This window comes from Danio aesculapii, chromosome 12 (assembly GCF_903798145.1).
Source record: "Danio aesculapii chromosome 12, fDanAes4.1, whole genome shotgun sequence".
Lineage (NCBI taxonomy): Eukaryota > Metazoa > Chordata > Actinopteri > Cypriniformes > Danionidae > Danio > Danio aesculapii.
Window position 1 is genome coordinate 15556104 of NC_079446.1, and position 23599 is coordinate 15579702.

The following is a 23599-nucleotide window of genomic DNA, read 5'->3' on the forward strand; positions in this document are numbered from 1 at the left end:
AATATGAAAATGTATATTTATTTAAAATATCTTTCTTTTCTTTATATATAAAGTAAGCCAAGTTTGGATGTTGGTTTGCAAGCAACGTGTTTTTCAGATGTTTGCTAAATCGTGGACTGAGCAGTATATTTTCATGTGGAGATACTGTTGCCCTAAAAACTCATTGAAATTGTTGTTAAAACCCCCTGACGTATACTGTTGGAATGGAATAACACAAAATCTTTGTGGTTTTAAAACCTTTACTTTTTCAAACCGTGGTTAACCTTAAAACAGGTTATTGTCCCATACCTAGTGGCGTGTGTCTGGGTGGTAATGCACCAATGTACACAGCAAGGGTGGTGACAGGGTGATTTGATGAACATGAATGTGAAGTTGAACATCTCCAATGGCCTGCACAGTCACAAGAACCAGTCCCACCTAGGGCTGGGTATCGTTCCAAAATTTTCGATACCGATACCCTGAATTCGATACCGGTTCCGAACGATACTTTTTTCGATACTTTTATTTTAAGAAATATATTTTAACAAGATTATTTTTTCAGGCTGTTCGTGACACTTTTCACAGCAGGCTTAGCTCTAAGACCAACAAACAAAGGAACAAAAGCACAAAATTAACAAAGTGTAGTAAACACAATATATTAGTGCAAACAATTTTAATAAAGTTCAAGCAGTTTTAAGTAAATAAATTTTTGGTATTTGTGAGGCTTACTGCTGCTTAAAGGTTTAGTTCACCCAAAAATTGAAATTCTGTCATTAATTATCTACAAATGAAGATATTTTGGATTTAATCCAAGAGCTTTCTGATCCTCCCATGGATAAATCATTGAATAAAGTTATTTTTGTTTACTTTGCGCACAGAAGTATTCTTGCAGTTTCATATAATTATGATTGATCCACTTGTATCGCATGGACTTATTTTGACTGTTTTTGGTTCCTTTCTAGGCATTGAAAAATGCATATCCAGTAAATCTAATCTTTCTCCACAGTAGAAAAAGGCAGCAAACCTTTAACAATAAAATTTGTAATGGCCCTGTGGCATTTATCTTTCCTTTCTTTGTTAATTTTTTACTTTTTCTGCCAGTATAAATTGATTATTACTTGATGGTCTCCAAATCCAGGGTCAGCAGGAGCAGAGACTATACACTTTACACTTGCCGTACAATTTACGATGCATGCATAAACGCGGGTTTTAGCATTTGTGCCACACTAGCCACGATGGAGGAAACTGTCTTGTTTATAGCTCTGCGAAATATGCGAAGCATAGTATAAGCAGTGAATGGTTCAGTCCAGATTTACCCCCACGCAGTTTACGTAATGGTATGGCCCTGATGCGTGTGTGTGTAGTTGATGTAGCCTTTGCCTGTGTGCGCACTGGTGTTGTTGGAGAGAATAAAGTTGTTCTACATGTAGCCCGCAATGAGTGTATTATTAGCGACAAAAAGCAAAAGTTACAACACGAAGTTCGCCCACCTTTAAAATGATTTTGAGGCGGAGGAGGTGGGAAAGGTCCGTCATCGCAGCTTGCCCTATGGTTTATATGATGTACTCCATCCTTCAGAGGAATGTGCGGGTATGAGAGAGAGAGATCTCAGGTCTGGTGGGAGCAAATTGTGGCGACTGACCACTTTCCTCCATGTTTCCTCCGTTGTTGTTGTTTGCCGTGTCGGAATCTCCACACACGCTCTTCCTTCTACATCATTACACCGCACAAGCACCACATTGTCACAAGTTTAATGATGATCAGAATAGAACGCCTCAATAAATCCGATCTGCCTGTTTACATGACAGTCGCATTGTCACATATCTGATTTATTTCCACATATGAAGGAGACCTGAAACCGATCGCTGAATATCCGAATGCATGCATTTTTTTTTCTGTTTACACGGTCATCATACAGATCCGATCTGTGTCACATATGAACAAAAAATCGGAATTGGGTCACATTTATCTGCAGTGTAAACGGGGCCTTAAACTTTAACTGTACACAAGCAAGAAGTGCTAAAAGTTAACTGATTTTGTATGTCTGTTTGACACTGACAAGCTGTGCGCGAGTGGGCGTAACCGCCGTAAACTACTGATTTTTCAAGACAGCCTCGCTGCAGCCAGTGACCAGCATTTGATCCTGGCACGTTAAGGATGCAGGTTTTCTCCAAGTGGTGCTCACTGACGTTGACAAGATTATACCCTTGGGTATCGAAATTTGGTATCGAACGAAAATGATTTTTTCAATACTCTGTAGTATTGAACCTATTCGGTCGGTGCTTAAAAAGTATCGAACTCGATACCCAGCCCTAGTCCCACCAGCCCCTTATTCCCTCCGACCCTAGCAACCCCCCTGCCCCACACCAAGGGTTACCAACCCTGTTCCTGGAGAGCTACCTTCCTGCAGATTTTAGTTGCAACTCTGACCAAACTCAACTGTCTGTAATTATCAAGTGCTGCTTCATGTCCTAAGTAATTTGTTCAGGTCTGTTTGGTTAGGGTTGAAGCTGAATTCTGCAGAAATGTAGCGTTCCAAGAACAGGGTTGGTGACCCCTGCCCTACACCGTACTAAAGAATTATTGTGGTCTAAAACCATGCGTTTCAGTTTCATTGTCCAACCCCTGTATTGTTTGTAAATTTATATTAAAGTAAATGAAATGCAATTAAATTTGGAAACACTGTATGAGACCATATGATGCCAAGTGTCATTTTTGATTGACTTGTGATTCTGTTGAGTACCTGAAATAATGACTGAAGGTTCAGTAGGTGATTGTCTTTATAAACATTTTTTTGTTGTGCTGGTTGAAAGTCTCTTCACATTCCAACAGTAATAATTAAAGTAAATGATCTAAATGTATTTATATGTATTTTTATATTCTAGGTAAGGCATAAGACAAAAAAAATGTTAATTCAATTAAAATTTGTCGGGCCAAGTGTTCCCGTAATTCTGCCAAGTAGCCCAAACTGTTTGTCAACAAATGTAGATTTGTACATCTGCACAGCCCTGTAGGGGATCAACCTATGTTTTAAGATCGATCAGAGATTTATTAACTCATTTCAATGAACCGGATCTTGAAGATTCGAGTAATTGATTCGACTCAGTTGAGTCAGACTGAATCAGATTAAAAGATTCACACTTTATCTACCATTTGTCCTGCAAATAGAAGACATTGTATTTTACCAATCTTGTTAATATAATTTACGTGGCCAACGATAATAACATAACACAGTATTGGGTTAACCTTTAGCAAGGTAACAAGATCTACAGTTCGAGGCAATGACTTAGAAGCACATAAACAAGAACACAGTTCTTACAAAATGAGAACAAAGATTCATTGAGCTACACTACGATACATGAAACTAACTACGTAATAAGCACACAACAAACAATTGCACACATAAACACAGAGGCAGCTCAGAGGATGCGGTTTGCGGAAGTTCGTGCGGTTTCAGTGGTCCCGAAACTCAAGAGGTTTGCATGGGAAGTTCGTGGTGACCCAATCGCATGGCGGCGCGGTATCCGGGCAGGCGAACGGGGGCAGAAAGCAATAGCATGCGCAAGCCAGCTAATGCAAAAAGCAAAGTATCTTTGTTGCAGGGTGTTTTTAAGTGACCTGGTCTGGTCCATCCCTATGGCACTGTCTTCCAATGAGCAGTTGCCATGAAGGGTGGGGCCACGCCCCGTACCATAGTATTAAGGGTCAATCATTAACAGACTGCATGTAGATTTCACATGGTAAGTTTGTGACTATCACATCAAAGGTTACAAAACGAATACTGATTGTGCTACTAGTTTTTTTATTTACACCAATGTATTGCAAATGTCACTAGCTTTTGTTCAATACCAGACATCATACATTTCAGACACATACAGATATTTTAATCTGCTATAAAGGTTAAAACAACACATTAATTAACCTGGTTGGTTGGAATAAACACAGAATATGAGGAAAACCATGGCATATTATTCAAAGATACTTCTGCCTTAGTTTTGACATTTTAAGAGATTGTTTCATTCGTATGCATTATTTTCTCTTTGTCTCAACGAAATTGTACATCTGGCAGGATGTCCCATATGACTAAAGCATGACCAGGAGTCATTCAAAAGTCTCGTGAGGCGGTTCCCACTGAAAGTCCTGTAAAGCCCCATTGTTTAAGTTTACTAGTCATTTACTAGTTGGCTGAAGAGTACCAGAACATCTGCGGCCACAGTATTGGTCAGAATAGTCAAAAATCAATTGCCGCTCTGTTATCCTGATGAAATAAGCCCTCAAGCCAGTTCAATAACAGACAATTTGGCGCCCAGTTTCCGAGATTCCAGATTCAACTCGTGTTGTTCACTGCAATATGCCCATGAGTTACTTTAGCCCTGTTCACGAAAGTCCGCTGTCCATCCATGAGAGGCTAAATAATAAGGCCGTCACACACCGGATGCGCCGCTCAGCACCCATGACAGTTGAAAATATAGCACACCAGATGCGCACATTCGCATGCTATTTTAAATGGAACTATTCAGATGGCGCTCTGTGGCGTGGCAGAAAAATAAATAGTGTCCTGAGTCGTGGCTGGGCGCTGCGGACAGCCGCCGACTTGCAGCGCCGGTGTGTGTACCCTGATAGAAACCTATGTTTAGAATTCTGAAATGTGTGGCGCACCGCTGAGCGGCGCTTCTGGTGTGAAACCTGCTTTAGACAGATAATGTTATGTTTTAAAACTATTTTAGTCACACAGAGCTTATGTAGATTTTGATGTTTTACTAATGGGCTAAATGTACGGAAGTGTTGTTCAGCCACTGTACTCTTCCAGCTATTTTCAATTTTATAAGGTACCTTTTACAGCATCGATAATGTAGATTTTTATCTGGTTTAACAAAACAAAAGTGCATGGATTTCGCTACATTCATTTTTCCTTGCGGGGGCACCACACCAAAATTCATCCTGCCACGGAGACATTACAGCTTCTCATTTAAAACATTCAGGCGTTTTTTTTTTAAACAGCGGGTTATAATCGCACCAAATGTATTAAAAAGTAAGTGAATTATAACAGCGCAAACTTTTCTGTAACCGTAGTAGTGCTGTGCGTTATTTGTTTAACCCTTTAAGGTGACGTGCTGACTGACTGACAGGTGCGTGAGGCTAGCAAACACGATGTAGCTTTCAATTATGACGAACACAGTTTCCATAATTATGCTTTATTTATAGATAAAGGTCTATTACTCTGCATAAAATTACTATCTTGCTGGAGTTTATATATCTTTTTTGTTTTTTTTTATAAATGACAACCTGTGACGTGGCCCCTATATAATTTACCATGCTACTTTGAATAATTAATCTGAAATAGCATGTAAGTATGGCTTCGTAATAAGTGTAATTCCTGCACCCCGCCGGCCAAACACTAAGCATACTGTAGCAAAGACTATAGAATACACAAGGCATGTCACTCCTATCTTTTTTAATAGGAAAAAAGTGTAATGGTCAATATGGTGAATAAAGCCCTGCCTACTAGTACAGGAGCCAATAAATGATCGCTATATGGCAAATAAAGCCTGCCTTCTAGTACAGGAGCCAATCATCAATCTAGCAATCTATCTATTATTAGCAATCATCAAATTGGCAGTCCATCCATTTATTTGTACAGTATACTCTCTCTACCATGATTTTGTTTTTTTCAGTTCTTCTTTGGAAGACTGGAAGACTCTGTTTACCCTCTTAAAAATACCAGTGAACCAGCTGTAGGTGTTTTATATTCTTAAAGTTTTTCTGCATTTTTACCTGCAGCACTGAGACTAATGGCTCGTTTCCACTGACTGGTACGGTACGGTTCGGTTTGGTACGGGTCACCTTTATCAGGCTTGCGTTTCAACTAAAAAGGGTACCCTTTTTTTGGGTGTGGTGTATGACAAAGTTTCAGTCGACGTCATTCTCGCTGGAGGAAATGTCTACAATAAAGCTGTAGAGGTCATTCACATATTATATGAAAAGCACTTCTCACAAAACAGATGCTTCATACACATAAATACTTGTGTAGAAATGTTTATTACTAACGTTTCTATGAACATGAGTTGATTATAACTGCAGATCAATGAAACAGACTACTGTAACGTCTGTAATTAAATTAAATAACTAAATAAATGAATGTATATAAACACATACAGCCCTTTACAGTCTCTGATATGTTACCAACTACAGAAGAACTACATATAGCAGACATTTCGTCCGTATTTAGGTTCAAAAACAACACAAAATATAGCCCACAGTCAGTGACCTCTTAAACCTCTTATCTGTGTATGTAATCTTCAGCAGCACATCTAGCTTCTGTTAGACAGTAATTCCGTCATTCCCAGTTCATATTAGTCCAAAAGATGAAGATAATAAGTTAGTTATACATGGCATTTTGTTCATGTTTGCTGAAAAATAATGTGCTCCTTTTTTTCAGGCTTCTCCTTTGCTTTTTCGCGCTTCACTCTCGCGTTTGTCAGTGTCTGACAGGATCGGGTTTCAAAAGCACGTCAATAATCAAGCGCAGGTTATTATCATCAGCTCAAGAAGTTTGTTATTTCAGATACAGTGTTAGACGAGCGAACGAGCGCAAGCAAGAAAGCGAAACCGGTCGCGCCTCAGGCTGGCTCCTAAAAAACTACGGGGCACAGGGTAAATCTGCTCTCCTGTGGCTGTATATCAAGATGACGACAAGGTTTGTTTGAGCCCGGGTCGACCATGGCTCATTATTATATGTATATATAATTCCGCTGTAATGTCTCGGCTTGTCGGCTGTGTATTTTAAACATGGCGGGGTTTTTGTTTTCATTCTAGCTTTTTGCGTAAGCGAATGACATATCTCTGTAAACCAATAGCGTTCAGCTGCGCGTGTGGCTTTTGGTACCCTTTCTCGTGTTTGGTACCCTTTCGAAAGGGTGCCGAAAAAGTGGTTCGGTTCGGTACGCCTTTTGACAGTGGAAACGGCCATAAAAGCGTACCAAACCGTACCGTACCACTCAGTGGAAACGGCCCATAATGGTGATCTGAAGGTTCCTCATCCTGTTCTTAAGGACTGAGATTTTATTTAATCTCATTTCTTCAGCAATGATACTGAATTATACACTATACAGCCATTATATATTTCTGGTCTTATTGCTCAGTATACTATTTTCAATGATTGTTGACTTCTGAATATACCCTCACCATTTGTCTGTTACTTTATTTAAGCATAATTCCCTTCCATATTCCAAGAATTGACCACCACCTTAAAAATAATTCAATTTTCTATTCTGATCATAAGGTTAGGCAAATAACTGAGAAGGCATCAGAGGCCTTATTTTTATTATGTCATCATATACGGTAGACTTCTTGCAAAGAATTTTATGGTATTTTGAAACTACAAAAATACAAGACACTAAAGTATTTTTAGAAAAAGTATTTATTTCTAGAAAATACTAAGCCACTTTCATCCACCCTATTAAATACAAATTACAAAATACTATTTTGTATTTGAATTACATGTATCATAAATACTGCCCAACCCTGTTTCTAGGCATGCTTGGTTATTTTATAATAATTTACCCATTTCATCATTCTTTGTGTCTGTGTGAGAGCATTTTGTCCATTGTGGATTTTAAAAGTCTTAAAAAGACATTTTAAGTACTTTACCATTTTAGCCACTATAATAGACTTTTAACTATCAACTCCCATATTAGCCACTGGATGACAGCACAAGATCACTTAGATTTTGTTTTTTCTTTCTTAGGGCTCTATTTTAATGGTCTAGGCTCAAAGTCTGAAGCGTAGGGCGCAAAAGCATTAAGGGCATGTCCAAATCCACTTTTGCTATTGTTAAGGATGGAAAAATACACTCTGCGCCGCGGCTCATGGTCTAACAGGGTTGAGCTTATTCTCTTAATGAATCATAGGTGTGTTTTGAGAGTAAACCAATTAGGGATGTGCATAATTATTCGATTATTCGAACGCATCAGCGACGATCGAGCATGAAAACGATGATTGATTGGCTCTAAAATTAAATTCCTTTTATTCTTTCTGATTGGTTATGCTGGTATTTGGGCGGTAGTTTGATATTTGATTGGTTATGGCTGCAGGGAGTTGCGGTCTAGAGGCGAGAAGCGCCGTGTCGTGCCACGGCCCATGCAGCGTCATGCATTTCAGAATTCTAAACGCATGTTTTTATCAGGGTACACAGCGGTGCCCAGCCACGACGGACACTTCATATTTCTGCCGCACCACAGAATAGTCTGAATAGTTTCATTGTAAATACCATGCGAATGCGTGCGTCTGGTGTGTGATACTTACTGCGCGCACATGACAGCTGAGTCTCGACACTCTTTTCGGCGAAGACTACGGTATGAGTGACGTTTTCACCGGATGACACCAAAATCGAAATCTACTTCAGGGAGCCATGCATTTCTCTAAACCCGGATCCTTTATTGTGGTGCAAAGTAAATGAGTCTCGATTTGCAAGGCTAAGCACCTTGCCCAGTGGTACCTGGCTGTTCCTGCAAGTTTAAGCAGCATAGTTAAATTAGGCCGGCTTTATTTTATTTACCTCCACCAACTGATCATTTTGAAAGAAATTCTATTATACCTAATCTTTAAGTTTTATAGCTGTGGTAAAAAAACATTCAGGCTATTTTTATTTTAAGTTTACGCAGCCAAACAATGCTAGCTTCTAATTTTAGTTAGGCTATGTGCTACTGAACAGTCGTTCAGTAGCACACATCCTTTATTGTGGTGCAAAGTAAATAAGTCTCGATTTGCAAGGCTAAGCACCCTTGCCCAGTGGTATCTGACTGTTCCTGCAACTTCTGTGCCTGCTGATTGCGTTTTTTCCACTGCCGGTCTAATTGTAAATAGACTTCGCACTCAGCTTTCATCGGAGCATGTAGACCGACTAATCTTTTTGAATAAAAATATGTCCTTCCTTATGTTAAGTTTTATTAGCCATGCATGGGAAAATATTCAGGCTGTTTTTGTTTTAAGTTTAAGCAGCGTAGTTAAATTAGGCCGGCTTTATTTTATTTACCTCCACCAACTGATCATTTTGAAAGAAATTCTATTATACCTAATCTGTAAGTTTTATAGCTGTGGTTAAAAAAAACATTCAGGCTATTTTTATTTTAAGTTTACGCAGCCAAACAATGCTAGCTTCTAATTTTAGTCAGGCTATGTGCTACTTAACAGTCGTTTGGTTAAGTTTTGGTGAAACTTATTTTTGCTAACCTTTTACAAAAAAAAAACAAAAAAAAACTTTTTTTGATCCACATCTGATGTGATGCTGCTGAAGTAAAATATTGTTTTGGTAAATTAAATGGTAGTTAAATTCTTGGCTATAAATTGCAACAGCCTTGGGGAAGGAGAAAGTTTTTGTTAAAAGGTTTGGAAAAACCTAAAGGATAAGTTTGTTAAAACCAAAAGAGGCTATGGCAAAAGTGGAGACCTGCATACACAATTACAGAAATATGTTTTTCCACCATTCATAGGTTTAACACTGAGTTATTTATTTTCTGTGCACAATTTTATTTTGCTTTCACCACCGTTGTTTCGGTTGCGCATAGAGTAACAAAATTTGCGCATGCAAAATACACCAAATATGAATGGCCTCTAATGTCCTTATTCGGGGATTACTACTTTAAATTAATACACTTGCATAAAGAAAATAGTATCTCAAAGCTTTTACTGGGGCTCGTTTTTTCGCATCGTCTCCCAGTGCCACCCCCCAGCAAGATGCAGCCCTGGGCATCGACCAAATTGCCCATGCCTAAATATGCCACTGCTCACACTTCTTTATATGTTTATGCTGTTAACCAATATTGATGGTGATTTTTAATAACCCAACAGCGTTGATTTAATTGTTTTCTGAATCCTGTCATAGTTTCATCAATGCCATCAATTTTTTTTTTTTTTTTATAATTATTTTTTAGGGGGTTTTCACCTTTAATTTGGATAGGATAGTGGACGCTACAGACAGGAAAGTATTATGAGCAGAGAGGGGGAGGGTTGGCAAAGGACCAAAGCACCATGGTGCTATATGTCGAGGCACTTAACCACTAGGCTATTGGCGCCGACATCAATGCCATTTTTAACAGGGCTTTAAATTATATATATATATATATATATATATATATATATATATATATATATATATATATATATATATATATATATATATATATATATATATATATATTAAATTGAATGTTATTTAATTGTCGCTATGATGGACACACGCCCTGGCCCCTTGCTTAAGCTCTACTTTCGATTAATCGTTTGCCAAACCTGTGGATTAATCAAAACGAAGAATGGTTGGAAATGGCCATCCCTAAAACCAATCAGAGTCTCATCTCCCATTCCCTTTAAAGAGCCCCTATTATACATGGTCATATTTTGGTTATGAGGGTCTCCAACAACAGTCTAATATGCATGTAAGGTCAAAAAACACTTTCATGGTCCTATAATCTGCATTTATTTTTACCTAATTATCCCAGCGACTCCCACATCATTCAGCGATTCATTTATTCCCAAACCCCTCCTCAGCGCGAAGCTAATCTGTGCTGATTGGACCGATGACAGCCTGCTGCGATTGGTCAACACTGACAGTCTTCAGCACGAGACAGAGTGAAATGCCCAGCAGCTAATCAACAATATAAAAGTAGTCACAGTGTATATACGCTTCATAGTTTGAGGCATGAATTTTGGCTGCCAGTGGGTGAATGCAAGTACAGACAATGGACTTGAAAAAACAGACGACTAACTATTTTATTGAGCAAAAACTCCAAGAACTGGCGAGGAGATCTCCTAGCCAGTCACAGTCTACCTGCTCTTTTCACACACACACACACACACACACACACACACACACACACACATTACCCTCCTCCTCAGAGGGCACAACACACACACACATTACCTTCCTTCTCCTCAGAAGACACAACACACACATTACCCTCACCTTTCGCCTAGAGCGCCAGTAGTTCAGCTTGCTGGGTACAATTTAGACACCTCACCTCGAACCTGAGCTGAAATATTTTGAAACTTGACCGTTGCATGTGTTTAGGAACAGCTGTCGCATGTACTTACACTTGTGAAATGGAGGAAAAAAACTGATCCATGATGCACTGATCCATGTTCTGACAGTCTTCACTGATCCTTCCTTTAACAAACGGCCGATGAAGTCTTCTTTGTAAGCATGTAGTTTCCAGAAGCATTCGAACTGCTCAAGGCTAGGCTATATTGCTGTGGTTTCCTTTTGGGTAGACTTTCAATAATATCCATCTGCACAGCGTAACTTCATTCGACGAGTGTTTGTGTGTGTGCGTGTGTGTGTGTGTGTGTGGCTTTTTTTTGTGTGTTAGTGGGCGGGGCCACAGGTTTCAAATGTCCCGGGTTTGCGCGTGCAACTAGTTTCGTAGTCGCATCATTACGAAACACCTAATGACAAACTTTGGAATAATCTGCCTCCCTACGTTAGGCAGGCTGCAACCCTTTCTGTTTTTAAATCAAGTCTTAAAACCCATTTTTACTCTTTGGCTTTTAATACCATATGAGAGTCATTGTCTGTTGAATGTGTCCTTTGTTTTAAATGGTGTATGTGTGTACAGCACTTTGGTAAGTACTTCTTGTTTTTAATAAGCGCTTTATAAATAAACTTTGACTTGACTTGACTTGAATGACTCGTTATCAAGACGACTCGTTTGAAGCACTAGGGGTCGACTATTTTATAGATGAATCAATAGTTTTAAAGGGCACCTATGGTGAAAAATCTACTTTTCAAGCTGTTTCGACAGACATATGTGCATGTGTGGTGTATAGACCGTCATATTGGGGTGATATAAACACACCCAGTCCTTTTTTTTTCAATTTAGCTACATAAAACGGTGGACCAATTGGAGCGGTTTTCAGATCTACCGCAACGTTACATAGGAGTGCGGTCCCCCCGCCCACCAATATTGATTGACAGATGCAGGTATTAACATGTCCCAGTAGTCACATGTATAATCATATCAACAAGACCAGACGTGTGCAAAGCAACTGGGAATAAAAGGTCTGTTCAGTTCGCTAGGATCATCAATCATCATCAAATGTGATCAAGAGCAAGTTTTACAAGTTTAAAATGTTTTAAAACAATGCATGTGTGTAATGAATTACAGCGATTTAGCTTAGCTTTACTTCATCAGCACAGCCGCGTGTCAGAACAATTATAAAGGAAGACGCTTCAATCCCGGTTTGTGGACGTTGAATCAGGTTTATTTTGTTCATTAACATAACAGATATTCATACAGCAGTGGAGATTGACCTGTATCCTGTCACATTTGCGTGCAAAAAGAGTGCAAAGCTAAACGGGTGCTCTGTCTGTCTGGATAAGTCTGTGTGTGTGTGTGCGCGCGTGTATATGTGTGTGTGTGCGCGTGAACTTTGTGTGACTCATCGATGCAACTGCACAACAAATACTCATTTGTAAAGTTCTTACTGTAGTATTTCTCACAAACGCTTCGTGAGATCTGCTTCCTTTAAGTCTGTCTGTTGTCTGACGCAGCCGAGGGAGGAGATTAAGGCACGCAGAAAGGCACGTAGAAACGGTGGGCGGGGAGGACTAGCCTTAAAGGAGCAGTACACCAAAACCGCCACCCAGTGCACAAATGTATAAATAGGAATTTAATATAAGGTATAATAAAAAATCTGATGGGTGTTTTGAGCTGAAACTGTCACATCCTGGAGACGCAAAACACTTATATTAAATCTGAAAAAAGGGCTAACCTAGGTGCCCTTTAAACACTGTACACTTACAGATTTAAGCCTTAGCTGGATATTTAACTTCACTTAGAGCTATATGTTACACACTACATGGAAGGGCATTTTCAAAAACCCATAATATGGGCTCTTTAAGAGTCAGTTGCGTCTCTTCATTGCGCATTTGCTATTTACATGGCGGACTTTGCTAGTGGAAAAAAATAAACACTTCAAAACAGTTAAGAAAACAGTTAAACAGACCATTTGCAGCAAGTGGATAATGAGCCTAATCCATTCAGCCTTTACTTTCACTCTTTCGTGGATAATAAAATGGTGTTGTACGCTCTCCACTGAAGACATTCATTCGCCTACATAATTATGTTTAAGTGCAAAGATTTGTTTCAAAACTATTTCTAAATTCAGTTGTAATTTCCAGCAAACAGCTGTAGAAATCTAAGCTTGTTTTTAATGAAACAAATATAAATATGCATATAATAAATAATACTAATGATAATAATAACATAATACAAAAGCAAGTTGTCATGAATAAACTGAAAAAAGCCCCAGAGGTGAAGAAGGCATGGAGGTACTGGTTTTCATATTGAAAGAAAATAATAATTTTTGTAACATTTTAATCTTTTAATTCTTTTTCATATTTAAAGATATTTCGGTATTGCTCTACATCCTGAATGTATTAGGCAATGTTTAAGCGAGGTGCACAACTGACACGGTCCTTAATGCGCCATAACACGCCTCCTTTTTAGACCAGAACGCCTATGGGCGCACATATGAGCGCAAATGCATTTGCTATTTAAACAGCGTGGTGCAAGACGTCAAAAAGACACTTGCGTCGAGCTGAAACTAGCAAATAACAGTTGCGTAGCGCCTTGCACCGTATTGAGCTGGGTTTATGATAGGGCTTTTAGAGTTTAAAGTCACTGAAATTGCAGTAAAGATCATTCTGAATGTTGACATATAGTATTTAACATTTAAAATCTAATTTAGTCCCAGATTACCACTTCATTAATTTACACATTGTTTTTCCAGTTATTACATTCTATCATGTACTTGTTTTAGTGTCAGCCTTAAATTTTGGGTTGACCGAGACTGAAACAGCGTGAGTGTCATATAGGTCCATAAATGCTCGAACCCCGCCAATCGCCAATTGCAGCTATGTTTAATATTAAATTGCTTTTATTTGTTATCACATTTTCCTTAAATCAAAAAGGTAAATGTCTGCATCAGCGACAGCACATTATGATTGTCAGGTGAAGCAGATCTAATGTTTAGTTTGCATTTAATGTTTTTTTATTTGTGTTGCTAAACAAAGTTTACTCAAAAAATTTTACTCAAAAACTTTAATTTCCTTTTGCCTAAAGAAAGAAATTGATGTCTTGCATGACAAAGGAGTGATACAGTTTTCAAAAACGTTTTCATTATGAAATTGAATTTAAAAAAAGGTTTGTTGATATAAAAATAAATTAAAGTGTATTTCTTTTCTATTGTATTTGTTTTCATGTGTGTGTGTTTTATGTGTTCCCACAGGGCCATGTTTATGAGTGGGCTTAGTGAGAGCAAACAGACACATGTTCATCTTAGAAATGTTGACCCCATCACGCTGCAGACCATCATAACTTATGCCTACACTGGCAACTTAGTAATCAACGACAGCACTGTGGAACCTCTCTATGAGACTGCCTGTTTTCTTCAGGTTAGAAAGATATGCATACACACTTCCAAAGCATAACATGCTGAAAGTTGTTCTTAATGTGTCCATCCATCTTTTGAAAAGTGGGCTGGTTATATAATTACAATTATATACAATAGAGTTATGACATACTTGTGTGCTTATTTCTGTCTTTGCTTATTTTCATTGTCTTTCTCTCAGGTGGAGGATGTCTTACTGCAGTGTCGAGAGTACTTGGTCAAGAAAATCACAGCTGAAAACTGTGTGCGCATGCTAAGCATTGGCGATCTGTTCAGCTGCACTGAATTAAAGCAAAGTGCTAAACGCATGGTAGAGCACAAATTTCCTGTTGTCTACCGACAAGAGGCTTTTCTTCAACTCTCACATGAGCTCCTACTGGACCTCCTGAGCAGTGATAATTTAAATGTGGAGAAAGAGGAAACCGTACGTGAGGCAGCCATGCTGTGGCTGGAATACAACATGGAAGGACGTTCTCAGTATCTCTCCTCTGTCCTTAGCCAGATTCGAATTGATGCACTTTCAGAGGTGACCCAACGTGCCTGGTTCCAAGGTCTTCCACCGAATGACAAATCAGTGGTAGTGCAGGGCCTATACAAGTCTATGCCAAAGTTTTTTAAGCCCCGGCTGGGCATGACCAAGGAAGAAATGCTGATATTTGTAGAGGCTGAACCACCAACTGAAAGCCATCCGGTTGTGATAGGTCCACGTCACACGGTTGTCTGTTATAGTCCCCAAGCAGAGAAGGTCCATAAACTGTGTAGCCTACCTGGAGACTTGCAGAAAGTTGGAACATTGGTCACCCCTGACAATGATGTTTTTATTGCCGGTGGACAGATACCACTGAAGAGCACTCTAGCTACCCATGGCAGCAAAAGTGGCAAGCTGCAGGCTGCTTACTGCTCGGTGGACAGCTTCTACTGGCTCGATGCCCAGCAAAATGCTTGGGTGGCCAAAACGCCCATGCTTCATGCTCGCACTAAGCCATCGCTGGTATATTGCCAGGGTTTCATCTACGCTATTGGTGGTGATAATGTGGGAGGCGAGTTGAATAAACGCACAGTCGAGCGATACGATTGTGAGCGAGACGAGTGGAGCTTGACCAGCCCTCTTCCCTGTGCATGGAGTTGGAGCACAGCAGTAACTGCCCGGGACTGCATCTACATCATGACACATGACCTCATGTACTGTTACTTTCCTCGAGCTGACACTTGGGTGGAAATGGCCATGCGGCAGACAAGTCGATGCTTTGCTTCTGCAGCGGCGTTAGGAGACCTCATCTTCTATATCGGTGGTCTACATGTGGTGGGCAACTCGGGTTTGCGTTTGCCAACTAGCACTATTGATGGCTCCTCCATTACAGTAGAAATATATGATGTCAACAAAAATGAATGGCGCCTAGCTGCCAACATCCCAGCCAAGCGCTACTCTGACCCCTGTGTGCGTGCTGTGGTGCTACAGAATACGCTATGCATTTTTATACGAGAGACACACTTAAATGAGCGAGCAAAGTATGCTCTGTATCAGTACGACCTTGAACTCGATTGCTGGTCCTTGCGGCAGCCCGTGTCGGAGCGTGTTCTTTGGGACCTTGGCAAAGACTTCCGCTGTGCCATAGGAAAATTATACCCATCCTGCCTTGACGAGTCACCCTGGAAGCCACCCACTTACCTCTTCTCCCCTGACGGAGCTGAGGAGTTTGAGGTGGATGAGGACATGGTGTCACTGGCTCATGTATAGTTAATGGCATCATATTTGAAACTAACCTGTAATTTCCACTCTTCTGGATTAATGCTCTCTGTTTATAGGAAAGGTAAATGAGCTGGTGGACGGTCTTCCCTTAAATGCCTAGCGTGCTTATGGAAATAAAATGTTTAATTGTAAAATGAAATGTTTGATTCAAACTGTTTTCATCTCTTTTATCGAGTTTGAGAACATGAATATTTCATTTCTGTTATCATGTACTGTTTTGGCATTCTATTTTAACAATGATAATTGATGATGATGTGATTAAATCTTTTTTGGTTGAAAATGGCACTGTACACTCAGACTCCTTAAATGTTTCAGTGTTCTTTTGTCTGGTTGATTTTCTAGATATGAAAGGCAAATTTTATTTTATCAAAATGTCAGCAGGATACAGGAAGCTTAAAGGAGTTATGTTTTTGGTGTTTCATTGTTTTGTTTTACTGCTGCTTTGGTCACTTGCTTAATGTTGTCATTTTGAATCTGTGTCTCCATACTTCATGTTCTCTCTGGACCACTCGATCTGACATTTTGACCTATCAAATGCTTCCTACTCCGTTGAGTTTTCACAATACAATATCGTCACCACTATTATTATTATAACACCACAGTATTATTATGATTTTAATTGATAAGCTGGGTATTGCATAATTAAGCCCAAATGCTCACATTAATTCTGTCTGTGTGAACAGAATTCCAAGATTTGTATTCCCAAAAGGGATTTTTGTCTTTGCCCATGGTTAACTGTAAATGAGGTGATTTTTGCCATCAATAATAATACAAGTCATATTTTTTTGAAAATAGTGAGCATTGTTTAGCAAAAAAAATAAATAAATTGGTTTATTTTCCTCTTTTGATTTAAACAGAATGAAAATCAGGAGTCATTTACAACTTAAGTTGGCCAAGCTGATCTGGCTTGGAAAAGAAAAGTTTTTGTTAAAAAAATAAATAAATAAAAATAATTCTGTACCAGCAGGAATTGAAGATGGAGGAGTGAATGAACAGCACTCTCTCAGTTTTTCATACCCAGTTGAAGTGCCCCTTGAGCAAGGCACCTAACCTCCAGGCACCTGCTCTCCTATGGTAAAAGCAATAGCTACCCACTAGAACCAAGGTAAAACCATACCTGACAAGGCTCATTTCAGTAGGACTTACTGCTCATACGTATTCATAAAAAAAGTAACTTGTGTTTCTCTTTAATTATAATATACATTTTGTATACATTTCATGGAAACGTCCTGTCTTGAAGAGGATATCCTATGGTTTTAACCATTTACTGCAGATAATCAACAACATCTGTTGATTGTGTTTACCATTGTGTGGTCAGTAATAGTGACATCTTTTCAATTAATAACTATCATTTGAAATTAAATGGTGAAATAAGGAGTTCAGTTGAATTTTATGTTTACTGAATTTTTCATCACTACAAAAAACACAAGACACTATCAAATACGAATTACAAAATACTATGTTGTATTTGAAAAACTTGTATCGTAAATACTTCCTATCCCTGAGTATACAGACCTTTATTAATTTTGGTTATATCGCATTTTTTTGTGCGTAAAAAATGTGATGAAAACAAACATCAATATTGAAAAAAAAAAAAAAAAATTATGTTTATGAGACGAGTCGAACTTGGCATTTCCAATTCTGCTTTCCTGTTTTGACCAAAAAAATGAGCATACCAATTATACGTAGGTACACAGACTGATACCACATCCTGATTTTACAACGTTGTAAAACAAATTAAGAAGCAAAACTAACACTTGAACATACCAGAGATTTATTAGATGTAATTTCATTATTTTTATTGACATGGCGGAGAGATTTTGCCACCAATGAACAATCATCAAATCAAAAAAGTCTCTTCAAGTACAGGAATTACCTTAATTACAGGTGGAAACACAGTGCTGTTTTACGAAATATTACAATGTTAAAGGCAAAATGTTAACACACATCTTCCTAGAAAGCAACAAAATCATTTTGCAATACAACATGGACATAAGACTCTTGTTCCTAACACTGGAACTACTCTGAAGATGCCAATTATACAGTGGGACCTTAATTTGTAATTACATTTTTGTGTTACAGGATCCCATAGTCTGATTAATAACCACAATATTTGGTAACACTTAATTTTGATGGTCCATTTGAGTATTAGTAGACTGTCTGCTTAACATCTGTTGATACTGCTCCTTCAACAGACATTCATCTTACTATAAGCAACTTTGCAAGTACATGTCAACTTACACTAACTCTAACCCCAACCAGTCTATGTATAATCTAATGAGAATTTGTTGGCATGTAGATGCAATTTAACCTAAATTCAACAAACGGACTACCAAAATAAAGAGTGACCCAATATTTTTCTTTATATGCCAGTAGATATATATCCTGTTTGTATAGGGGAAAATACATATAAAATATTTGGTAATCTCAGAATCTCAGAAAATACATTTGTCATTTACAAGGGTGAGAAAACCATTAACAATGCATGTAAACTGTTACAGGAACCAAAAAATACTTACATTATTCCAGTATATATAAACGTTAAACTTCTACATTAAGTACTAAACCTAAAATTACTATTATAAATGTTTTTCTCATTCTCTATAAAATACATTTTCATACAATACAACAACAGAGAGCTGTGCAATGTCAGAAGCAGTTTTTTCTTCAGTATTAAGTACAGTAGTAAATATCAGTCTGAAGACTGCTGAGATGCAGTGACTGCTGCGGTCGGCTGAGCCAGCATGGAGAACCAGGATGACATGGCTGATTTAGCAACAGTCAAAGCTCCACCTACCGACTGACCTTTAAAAAGAATAATAGAGTAAAAACACATTGTGCGCAAAGTAATCTTTTAACCAATAACGGCTTTAAATGATAATAAATAACACAAAAACTGACAAGTTCTAAGAATCAAAATTTATATGGTTTCAATAAAGTCCACAAAGCAAGTCCACAATTTCAGTCTGCACTTACATACTTTAAACCATAATATCATGACAAGGTTAAACTTAAAAGCTTAGAAATTTTAGTTTTCATATTTGGGTGATATATTACTAATAAATTAAAGTACTTTATTAATTTGCAAAAAGATTATATTGAAGTGTAACGTGAGTTCAGGTCAATTTTTATAGACAGAAAGCATCTAAGTATAAAATCATGAAAGACTGGCAGAAATCTATTTAAATGAAATCTATTTAAGCAAATGTTGTATTATGAACTGTTTTCACTGCAGCAACATTTTGACAAATCTAATCCTTACAAATTGACCAAGCTGTGCCCAAAGTATTCAAAATTTCCAACAATTTAAGTTAAACTTGTTAAGAATCTCATTATGATTCTGAAGTCAGATCTGAGTTTCAGTAGTCATGTCAAAGCAGTACATAAATCAGCATACTATGATCTCAAAAACATTGTAAGAATTAGATGCTTTGTTTCCAGTGAGAACTTTGAAAAACCTGTTCATGTTTTTATCACAAGCAGGGTGGATTACTGTAATGGACTCCTCACTGGCCTTCCCCAAAAGACAGTCAGACAGTTTTAGCTCATCGTGAATACCATAACCAGAAAATCAGAGCACATCAAACCTGTCTTTAGGTCTTTACCTCAATACATTACAGACTTGCTCACTGAATACAAACCCAGCAGATCACTTAGATCATTAAGATCAAGTAAATTAGAAATTCCAAGAGTTCAGTCAAAGCAGGGTGAATCCGCCTTCAGCTACTATGCCCTGTGCTGCTGGAATCAGCTTCCATAAATGATTAGACGTGCTCCAACATTAGCCATTACCATAGTGTATGAAATGTGCTACATAAATAAACTTGCCTTGCCTTTTCTTTGCCTAAACATAATACACTGGATGTGAGATGCTCAATTAAAGGCAAAATTATTAACTGCATTTCAATTCACTTGTACCACATGTCTTTGGACTTGGGGAAAACGGAGCACCCTGAGGAAACCCACGCAAACACGAGGAGAACATGCAAACTCCACACAGATATACCAACTGGCTCAGCCAAGGCTCGTACCAGCGACCTTCTTGCTATGAGGCAACAGCGTGACTGTACATGGACCGCTTAAATAATTGTATGTATGGGAATGGCCTGGTACACATATTCCATTGGCCCTTTTCATACAAAGTCAAAGAATATTGGTCTCCTAAGCAGAATCCCCCAATCTGTTGGTCAGTTAAGTAACATCTCCATTCCCTCCTTCAGGGAACGATGATTACATAAATAGCAGAGCTGTTCTCTTTAGTTTTACCTTTGCAGATTATTGATATTTTGGCTTTCAGCAGTGACATTTACATTACACTGAACTGAACTAAACTCAACTTCAATTTTGACATATGAACTGAAGTTATAAGAACTTCATCAATGTTAAGCAATGTTGAAAATTTTCTACATTGTAAAAAGTGCTATAAAATTAATTTAATTGAACTACTGCTAATAGAAGTAGTAGTAATGAAGTGATCCTATTTATTTATATTGAACATCTGCAGAAGACAGCTTTGCACAAAGTGTTCACCAATTTGATAAAAACAATGTTTCTGTTACTAATAAACAGCACATTTTTATCGATTCTTTCTTATAGCACTTTCTTAGTGTTTGAGGAGGGAATAATGGAAGGAAGATTTCTATATCTTATTAAAATTATTTAGGCAGTGGATTCCAGACTGGTGTGAAAAATATGAAAGCATTATATTTTGATGCAACAAGCAAATATTTTTATTTTTTATATGGCACATACTACACGCATAATCAAGAGATGTGTATTGCATTAATATATTGTTTCTTACCGACAGCCTTTCCTGTTTGCACAACACTTCTGCTCGTTGTCATCACAGCATTCCCAATCTTCTTCCCGCGCTCGCTGTTCTGCATTGAACTAAAATATCAGGAAAGCCATCATTAAAATATTAATAATAATAATAATAATAATAATAATAATAATTAACCCCTCTCAGAGACCATTCTGTCATATGTGGAAGTACACTAATGAGCAAGATGTACCTGACATAAACTTTTTAAGCCCTTCAGCTTTTCTGCTCTTCTCACAGAATGAGCTATCAAACTTTTATTAGACCGCCATAACTTTTACTGTACCTACTGAAAAAGAGATGCTCTTCCTCACTTGTCTCTTTTCCAATTAAATGTCTAAAGATTCTCTAATGGAGAGATATTTACTTGATAAGCACATTGCAAAAGATAAAAAATCTTGTTTTTTTTTGTGAATTATTATTATTTTTTAATAAGATACAATATCTGCCAGTTGGAACTTTCAGAGCAGCAGAACTTTTTCTGTAACCTTCTCCAGCCTTGTGCCTCGAGGTCTACAGACAATTCCTTTGTCTTCAGGCTTGAGTTGTGCTTTGACATGCACAGTCAACCCTGGGACCTTATATATACAGGCCTTTTCCAGTTATGTTTAATCAACTGAATTTACCACAAGTAACATCCAATTAAGCTGCTCAAACATCTTAAGAATGATCAGTGGAAACAGAATGTACCTGAGCCCCATTTAGAGCTTCATGGCAAAGGCTGTGAATACATTTGCAACAATTAAAAAACAATCTTTGCTGTGTTCACATTGTGATTATGGGGTATTGTGTGTAGAATTTTGAGGAAATAAATAAAGTTAATTTATTTTAGAATAAGGCTGTAACAAAAAAAAATGTGGAAAAAGTAAAGCGCTATGAATACTTTCCGAATGCACTGTAACTTACATTTGTCAGAGGCATTTGTTGTACCTTCTACTCTGACAAGTTTTCAAGCTTTTACTGCTTTGCTGACACTTATTTGATGTGACCTCTAAAAATATCAATGAGAAAATACCCTAGTATGTTTAAAATTAACCTTAAGCATTTTAAATATTTGAAATGACTGCAGTATTTACTAAAAGTTAAAATTTTTGTCAAATGTTTTGTCAAATTTGTCCTACATAATATTATTACTAAATAAACTAAATGTTCTATTAAATAAATATAAATAACATTAAAATACAAAAATTTAGTCAGCAAATATGTTAAACAAATTTATTGAAGTATGGTACACTTACTGCGACAAGCGAATCTTCACATCAGCCACACTGTATTGACCCTGGAATGGATGTCTATGAACAGAGTCAATGGTTTGAAGTCAAATCATTTGCTAAAAAAAAATGTAACATGCAACTAAACAACCCATGCGATAAACTGTGACAACTTAAAATGTATATTGCCAGAAAATATGAAATTTGCTTAGAGGGGCAAGTGAAAGATGAAAACAAACAGATTTACTTGAGTAAGTTTGTAAACATATACTACATTCATGTTCACACAAGGTCTACTGAAAGTCCAGGAAGTTCAGCAGTTCAAAGAAATCAACCTACCATGGGGATGTTTGCAGCAACAACACTTTCAGTTCAAAATCATTTAGATATTTCAACAATTGACAAACAAAAATGGGAATATTATTATCTATGAACTTTTTTCATTCATGTTGACAATTTTGTCATAAAAAGTATACAGTAATACATGTATACAGTATACATGTAAGAAGTATACAGTAAGAAAAATGCTAGTATTCTATTCTGATTTGTCTGATATGTGTTTGACATACCCAGGTGTGATCTCGGCCATGGCTGGATACTTGTTACTGATCCACATTTTGTAGTTGTGTGTCATTTTCCAAGCAGATGTGAATACAACTCCATAATCTGCCAACAGCCGCTCATGATCTAACAAGAAAATAAATAAATAAATGTAGAAAAAACAAAAAAAAAAAATATCTAACAGAAATACAAATAAAAGCTTGGGCAGACCACAACATGACAATACATAGAACTGGAGCAATGTCTGTTTATTTGGTAGCAACCTTGTTATGGAAAATAAGCAACGAATTCCTGACTGAGGTAAAAAATAGTGTTACTGTGCTGCTACTATAAGACAACTGTTATGGTTTAAATGATTTTGTAGCTTAGCAGACTCTAATTTTACACAAATTAATATTATTAATTACAGGATACGAGCATGTAAGCGGTGTTGCACCTTGTTGTAGAGCAGAAGATAACAGCGAGTGCACATACAGGCCAAACTGTGCCCGTATCCACTCATCTCCACCCTCCCAGCCTGTCCCATCCAGAAACACATCCTCTTTGTTTTCAGTGACATGTTTCACAAGATAATCAGCAAATCTCAGATCTGCTGTGCTTAAATTTAGCATTTTGCGCAGTTCTGGGTCATGGATCAAAATTTGGGTTTCATCCACCTGCACACAAGCAAATAGAAAACAACTCATATTAAACAGCTGAAGAATAGCCTCTCCACCTGTTTTGTGAGAACACAGTTGCAAAAACACTTATCTATTCAGGAGTTACAATCTTATTACAAACCAAAAAAATCGTATTGGTCTTGTTTCAAGAATACACTATGCAAGAACAGAT

General features: G+C 37.7%; 2 protein-coding genes across 2 annotated transcripts in view; one reads left to right on the forward strand and one right to left on the reverse strand.

The window, feature by feature from the left end:
• The window catches only part of kbtbd2 (kelch repeat and BTB (POZ) domain containing 2), a 28550-nt gene extending 11956 nt beyond the window's left edge, over positions 1-16594 (forward strand). Inside the window, exons 3-4 of the mRNA XM_056469722.1 lie at positions 14263-14428; positions 14606-16594. Coding sequence (XP_056325697.1) covers positions 14263-14428; positions 14606-16162 — 1723 coding nt within the window. The 3' untranslated portion in view covers positions 16163-16594. The remainder of the gene's footprint in view (positions 1-14262; positions 14429-14605) is intronic.
• A 1337-nt stretch (positions 16595-17931) lies between these two features.
• Positions 17932-23599, reverse strand: part of avl9 (AVL9 homolog (S. cerevisiase)) — a 28190-nt gene continuing 22522 nt past the window's right edge. The window contains exons 12-16 of the mRNA XM_056469346.1: positions 23205-23424; positions 22777-22894; positions 22235-22288; positions 20976-21064; positions 17932-18979 (exon numbers count right to left, since the gene is read on the reverse strand). Of these exons, the coding sequence (XP_056325321.1) occupies positions 18867-18979; positions 20976-21064; positions 22235-22288; positions 22777-22894; positions 23205-23424 (594 nt within the window). The 3' untranslated portion in view covers positions 17932-18866. The remainder of the gene's footprint in view (positions 18980-20975; positions 21065-22234; positions 22289-22776; positions 22895-23204; positions 23425-23599) is intronic.